The following is a 7,026-nucleotide window of genomic DNA, read 5'->3' as shown; positions in this document are numbered from 1 at the left end:
AGTAAGCTTGAGGAGGTGAAGGGGAGACAAAGTGGAAGACCTTGAATTTTGAGATAGATTTAAGGGAGATGAAGAAACGTGTGATTAGGGCAGAAAGTAATAGTGAAAGATTAGAGAGATGAGTCAATAAAGATTCAAACTAAGGAACTGAAGAAAGGGGAGGAAAAGGGTAGAGGGAAAGAGTGAAGATAAAAAGACTACTGAGGTGAAAAGAAGAAAGATAAGGAAAAGAGAATGTATAGGTTAAAGAGGAATGAAAAGGAGTAAAGGAAGCTGACAGAAGGGGAGGAAAAGAGAAGGAAGAGTGAAAGAGGAAAATATTACCAAGTTGGAGAAAAGGAAGATAAGGGAAAGGCACTTGGGTAGGAGAGAGAAGGAAGAGGAGGAGCTGAGGAAAAGGTGAGTTAGAGAATAGGAAAAAAAAGTGAGAGATAAAAATATTAAAGGTGAAGTAAGGGAAGATAGATATAAAAAAAACGTAAGGGAAGGTAATGAGGGTAGAGGCATGACTTAGATAAGGAGACGATGGATTAGCGAAGGAAGGGATCGAGGGTAAGATGCAGAGATTTCTTTTTATGGGTAAACAGATTGATCGAGTGAGTTTTAAGTGATCATGAATATGTTGATTACTTTACATCCTCAGTCTTGCATGTGTGTGTGTGTGTGTGTGTGTGTGTGTGTGTGTGTGTGTGTGTGTGTGTGTGTGTGCGTTGGTGTGGTGTGTAGGTGGACGTAAGCATTTCCACGTAAAATATTTTCTTCTGATTTTTTTGGATTTGTTTTATTTAGTTCATATTTTGCTTGATATGTCTGCATGGAATTTTTTTTTATCGTGTCAGACATTCTCTCTCTCTCTCTCTCTCTCTCTCTCTCTCTCTCTCTCTCTCTCTCTCTCTCTCTCTCTCTCTCTCTCTCTCTCTCTCTCTCTCTCTCTCTCTCTCTCTCTCTCTCTCTCTCTCTCTCTCTCTCTCTTGCTAAATATTTAGCTTACCTGTATTTTCCTCTTTCCGTTTCTCTATTCCCTTTCCTTCTCTCCGTTCTTACTTTTTTTCCTTCTCCCTCATTATTCTTACTCCTCCCTATTCCTTATCCTGTCTCTCCATCCTTCCATATTTTCCCTCCTTCCTCCTTGCCTTTTTCCCCTCCCCTTTCCCTCCATGCTTCCTTCTCTATTCTGTTCCTTCCTTGCCTTCTTTCCCTTCCCTTTCCCTTCATCTCCCCTTTTCCCCCCTCTATCCCTCCTTGTCATTCTCCCTTTTCTTCCTTTTCCTCCATCTCTTTCTTATTCACCATTTTCTTCCATCGTAATATTCTTATCCCTTCTTCAAGCCTCCCTCCTTCTCCTATTCCTCCTCCTCCTCTTTCCTCCTCTTCCTCCTCCTTCCTCTTTCCCCATCCCTCTTCACCCGTGACCTTGCCTGCCTCGCTCGGGGTAAGGAAAGGAAAAGAAAAAGAAAGTTTCATAGTTCATCGTTTATTTTTCATTCATCTTTGTACAAAAATACTGCGCCTTCGTATACAAAACTATGACGTAGTGCGCATTCCTTTACGAACATTATGTATAGAGAGAGAGAGAGAGAGAGAGAGAGAGAGAGAGAGAGAGAGAGAGAGAGAGAGAGAGAGAGAGAGAGAGAGAGAGAGAGAGAGAGAGAGAGAGAGATAAATAAAGTGGAGGCAAAATTAAAAATGTAATTGAAGAAAATGAGATGAAAGTGGCGTGTGGAAAATTAAAAAAGAAGTATGAGGAAGACGAGGAGGAGGAGGAGGAGGAGGAGGAGGAGAATGAGGAGAACAAAAAGAAGAGATCGAAATGAAAAAAAAAAAAAACTCAATTGGCACAAGAACAAAAGCAAGAAGAACAAGATTAACAAGAATAAAAACAAAAAACAAAAAAAGTGTAGACCAGGCCTTAGCGCAAGAAAATAAGAAAAGAAAACTCTAAAAGGAGAACAGGAGGAGAAATACGAGAAAATAAAGACAGAAAAAAACGAAAAAAAATATTATAGATTGAGAAAAGCGAAAGATAAAGATAGACTAAGATTGTACATGGAAGGGAAAGAAGAAGACTGCGGAGGGAAGATTAAACTGGAGAAAGAGGAGGGAGGTAGAGAAGAAATAGGAGGAGGAAGAAAAGGAATAGGAGAAGGATCGAGATGGGAGAGGAGTAGAAGGGAAAAAGGGGTAACTAAAAGAAGATTGCGAAGGGAAGATCAAATTAAAGAAAAGGAAAAGGATGGTAAAAAAAAAGAGGAGGGAGTAGAAAGAAATAGGAGGAAGAAAAGGAATAGGAGAAAGGGGATGTGGGAGAGGAGTAGAAGTAGGAGAAAAAGGGTAAGGAAGATTACGAAGGGAAGATCAAATTGAAGAAAAGGAAGAGGAAGGTAGAGAAGAAATAGGAGAAGAAAGAAAAGGAGAGGAAGAGGGGGGAGGTAGGTGAGGAGTAGAGGAAGAAAAGGAGGTAGGGTAGGAGGAGGAGGAGGAGGAGGAGTAGATTTACCCGGTGTGTAGAGGAGAGAAAACGAGATGGTGACGAAATAGAAGCGTGGAGGAATGCGTTTAGTGAAAGGTCGAGGTGTCGAGTGGAGGAGGAAAAAGGAGACTCGCGAAAAAGAGAACTAATGGTGCTGGGAAATGTGAGAGGGAAAGAAATCGACGAGGAAAAGAAAACAAATATGAAAACAGAAACTAGTGGAGAAGGACAAGCAAAAATATAAAGATGTCAACATGGAACATTTCAAATATATTAAATGGTAAGAAAAGGAGAAAAAGAGATAGATAGAGACAGATAGATAGATGCAGGGAGAAAAAAAGGAAAAAAGAGATAGAAAGAGAGAGAAAGAGAGATAGTGTGTATAAGACAATGTATACAATAAATTCACCAACGTTTCTTCCTTCAATAGAAAAAAAGAAGGAAGAGAAACATTATCTTTTTTTTTATTCTTACAAACATCTCGCAAAAAAAAAACACGGTCAACAATTGTGCTTTCGACATGCGCGAGTGTGATCACCGGCCCACCTGTCATTAGTCCGTCTTACCTGGCATTGAGAAGAGAATCGAAACTCATAGATTTACATTCCAATCCTCCTACTCTCACCTTACCTTCCAATCCCTCGCCACGCACAGCCAAGACAGGGTAGTAGTTATTGCAAGAAGACTTAGAAAACTCCTCAGAACGGTAGAAAACAGAGAACCAAGCCGGGAGAGACGAGAACAAGTCCCTAAAGAGATCGAAATCACACGGAGAGTTCAAGTCCAGTTCCACCACCTCGTACCGCCACCAACAGGATTCGAACTCCGGGTGCAAACAGAGGGGGCGCCAGCGGTGGACCAGGGGTAGGCCAGGGGTATGTTAGGGCCTCCAGGTAGGGTCCGTGCAGGGGCGTGGAGGCCTTGAGTGTCTGTAGGGGGAGAGGAGAACAAGGATGTGACTCTAAAGATTTCAAATGGACATGGGCTTTTGGGGGGTAAATGTAGGGGTGTGTGTGTGTGTGTGTGTGTGTGTGTGTGTGTGTTTGGTGGAGTGAAGGAAAGTGTCGTCGTAACGTAAGAAAATCAAGCATTAGTGTGTTTTTATGGCTCTTGTCCCTTTATCTCTCTCTCTCTCTCTCTCTCTCTCTCTCTCTCTCTCTCTCTCTCTCTCTCTCTATCTCTCTCTCTCTCTCTCTTTACTCCTCTAATCTCTCCACTGTGTCTCTATTCTCCTTTGTTTTTTCCCTCCATTCTTTCTCTCCCTCCTTTGTGCCTCCGTGTCTCCAATTTACTTGTCACCTTTATCCCTTTTCCTCCATTCCCTGTCTTCACTTGACCCTTCTCCTCCCTTTGTACATTGCTCCTTCTCCTGTATTTTATCTCCTCCTCCTCCTCCTCTCACTTACTCTCTCTACCTCTTCCTTCTCCCTCCTGTCTCTCTCTTCTTCCTCCACTTTACTTGCCTTTTCCCTTCTCCCTCCATTCATCGTCTTTATGCTATTTATTGTTCTCTTCCTTGCTTGTTTCCTCCGCTCCCTCCACTATCCTCTCCATCCTTGGCTCTTCTCCCTCCCTCGGCTCTCCTTCACGGGTACCTGCAGATAGATAGATGGAGAGATAGACATATAGTTAGATAGATGGATGGATAGATAGATAGATAGGTACAGATAGATAGATGATTATACAGAGAAAGAATGAAAGTAAGAAAGAAAGAAAGAGAGAAAGAAAGAGGAAAAAGAAAGAAAAATAATTAGTAAGAAGGAAAGAAAGAATGAGAAACAAGGAAATAAAGAAAGAGAAATAAGGAAAGAAAGAAAAAATAAACAAAGAGAAGGAAAAAGAGAAAGAAAGAAAGAGGAAAAAGAAAGAAAAAGAATTAGTAACTAGGAAAGAAAGAATGAGAAACAAGGAAATAAAGGAAGAGAAATATGGAAGGAAAGAAAACAAAGAAAAACAAAGAGAAGCAAAAAGAGAAAGAAAAGAAAAGAAAGAAAAAGAAAGAAAAAAGGAAAAGTAAAGTAGAAAGAACGAGAGAGAGAGAGAGAGAGAGAGAGAGAGAGAGAGAGAGAGAGAGAGAGAGAGAGAGAGAGAGAGAGAGAGAGAGAGAGAGAGAGAGAGAGAGAGAGAGAGAGAGATTTCCCTCGTTAAAATATAAAGTGAAATAGTTTGGCTATTAATTAAATTTAAAAAGTCGTGAATGGCGTGGCTTTGTGAAGCTTAAAAATCTTAGTGCCAAGACTTTAATTTTCTTTCACACCGCCATTGAAGATGTATGTATTTTTATTTAAAGTATTCATCCAATTTTTATGTTGTGGTTTAATTGCATTCACACTTTCTACCAAATATTTACACGGTTGCAATCTTTTTACATATCCTCTTAATGTTTTTCTTGTCATCTTTCTTTCGTTCATTTTTTCTCTCTTTCCTTTCAATGGTTTAACACTTTTTTTTCTTTTCTATTCTTTTTCTTTACACATCTTGCAGCAAAACAACACATCCCTTTGATTCTTCTTTTCCTTTCCTTCCCAAATATTGTGTTTTATTTTAATTTCCTTCTCTCCTGATGTTCCTTCCATCCAAGTCATTTCTTACTTATACTTTCTATCCTCCATACTTCTTATTTTTTTCATTACTCTCTCTCTCTCTCTCTCTCTCTCTCTCTCTCTCTCTCTCTCTCTCTCTCTCTCTCTCGTTCGCTTGCTCGCTCTTTACATACTTGTCAGTATAGCTTACCTGGCTTGTCTTCCCTTCTTTCCTTTGATCCATCCGCATTCCTCAACTTTCAGGCAGTCATGTAGGCTACTGCTAGACTTATTCCATTTTCTCTAAACTTCAATCTTTCCTTTTCTATTTTTTTCCTTCCTTACCTTTCCTTTCTCCCTTTTTTCCTTCATCTTCATTTTTACCCTTTACCTTCAAACCATTTACACGTTCCGCATCATTCACCTTCTAACATCTCATTTCCTTCACGCGAATCCTTCATCCTTCCTTACTGACAACTCACTACCTTCCACCCACTCAATCCTTCCATTTGCATCTTACCTTCTCTCCTGTCTTATCCTTGCCTGCCTCCTATTTCCAGTCTCCCTCTCTACCCACCCTCCCTCCCTCATTCGTATCATCCTTTCCTCTCCCTCAGGACTCACCCTCCTTGCCTCAGGACTCCGGGTCGGGGCGCGGCTGGAGGCGGGGCAGGGCGAGGGAGGGACGGAGCGGCTGGGGAGGGTCGTCGAAGGAGGAGGCACTTTTGGAGTAAGACGAAGACGAAGACCCTTGGTGGTTCGACAGCCCCTGGAGGCCCTTCATCTCTTGGAGGCCTTTGAGTGCCTGGAGACCTTGAAGCCCATGTAATCCTAACAAGCCTTGCAGTCCAGGGAGCCCGCGACCACCCTCCTCGTATCTCCGCTTCAGAATAGACCGAAGAGGCTCTGCTGACGGCAAGGAGGGCAAAGATCGCTCCTCCATTGGGTCATCAGGGAGTTTGCCGGATGCTCCCGCTACTGCCGGGGTGTAGCGCGGCAGGCTGGAGGTTGGAGTCTCCGGGCAAGGTGGTGGAACGTTGTCCCTCTCATCATCACCGTTGTACTCCGTCAGGGCTGTCTCTTCGCCACTTCTGCAGGGAGGAGGAGGAAGAGGAGAATGAGTAGGAGGAAAGTATTGAAAGAAAAGAAGAAGAGAAGGATGCGGAGATGGAAGAGGAAGAAGAAGAAAGAAGAAGGAGAAGAAGAAGAGGAAGCAGACAAGAGAGAGGATGAAAGAGAAAAGTGAGGCAGAAAAAGATGAAAAGAAGAAGAAGAAGAGGGAGAAGACGCAAAAGACGAAGCCGAAAAAGAAGAAAAAGAAGAGGAAAATGAAGAATAAGTATAACCAGAAGAAAATGAAGGAAAAAAAAGGGCAAGGCAAAAAATATGGTGGACGAAGTAACGAGAAATGATGAAGAAAAAGAAAAGAGAGAAGTATGCGAACAGATGATGAACTGATGCAGAGAAGAATACAAGGGAAAACGGAAAGGATAAGAAGGAAGAGAAAGAGAAGAATGAAGTAAAAGAGGAAGAAGAGGAAGAGGCGAAGGGAGGGGAGGAGGGAGGAGGTAAGAATTCAGCATATCGACCCATTAATTAACCGGGTCACCGCACCTGCGAGCCGTGACCCACACACCCGCGCGAAGGAATGCACGGGACGGGTTCAGCTTCAGTTCGCGTTTTACTTTAATGGAATTGAATAAACGTATCTAGTGGTGTTAATTAAATTTCTATAATTGGAAACATTACAGTAATGGAATAATAGTTTTGAATAATTTGCCCATTAATTATTCTGCTATCATAAGTACCTCTAACTGCATTATTGTCATTACTGCTGCTGGTACCCCTATTACTACTACTACCACTACTATTACTACTACTACTACTACTACAACTACTGCTATTTCCACAATCCCAATCTCAACTAAATTACAATAGCATATCTCCTCTTTCACCAGCATGAAACTCAAGAGAGGAAGGAAGAAAAAAAGACAAGCAATAGAGCAGAGAAAGAAAATATGAAGACACGGGACC

At 41.8% G+C, this 7,026-nt stretch overlaps 1 protein-coding gene across 2 annotated transcripts in view; it reads right to left on the bottom strand.

Annotated features, from left to right (window-relative positions):
- Positions 1–3,911: 3,911 nt before the first annotated feature.
- Positions 3,912–7,026, bottom strand: part of LOC126994640 (uncharacterized) — a 166,889-nt gene continuing 163,774 nt past the window's right edge. For both annotated transcript variants that reach the window (XM_050853944.1, XM_050853945.1), the window contains 2 exons: positions 5,617–6,083; positions 3,912–4,065 (listed from right to left, as the gene is read on the bottom strand). In XM_050853944.1, coding sequence (XP_050709901.1) covers positions 5,627–6,083 — 457 coding nt within the window. In that variant the 3' untranslated portion in view covers positions 3,912–4,065; positions 5,617–5,626. The remainder of the gene's footprint in view (positions 4,066–5,616; positions 6,084–7,026) is intronic.

This window comes from Eriocheir sinensis, unplaced genomic scaffold (genome assembly GCF_024679095.1).
Source record: "Eriocheir sinensis breed Jianghai 21 unplaced genomic scaffold, ASM2467909v1 Scaffold84, whole genome shotgun sequence".
NCBI lineage: Eukaryota > Metazoa > Arthropoda > Malacostraca > Decapoda > Varunidae > Eriocheir > Eriocheir sinensis.
This window is presented reverse-complemented; position numbering and strand designations above follow the sequence as displayed.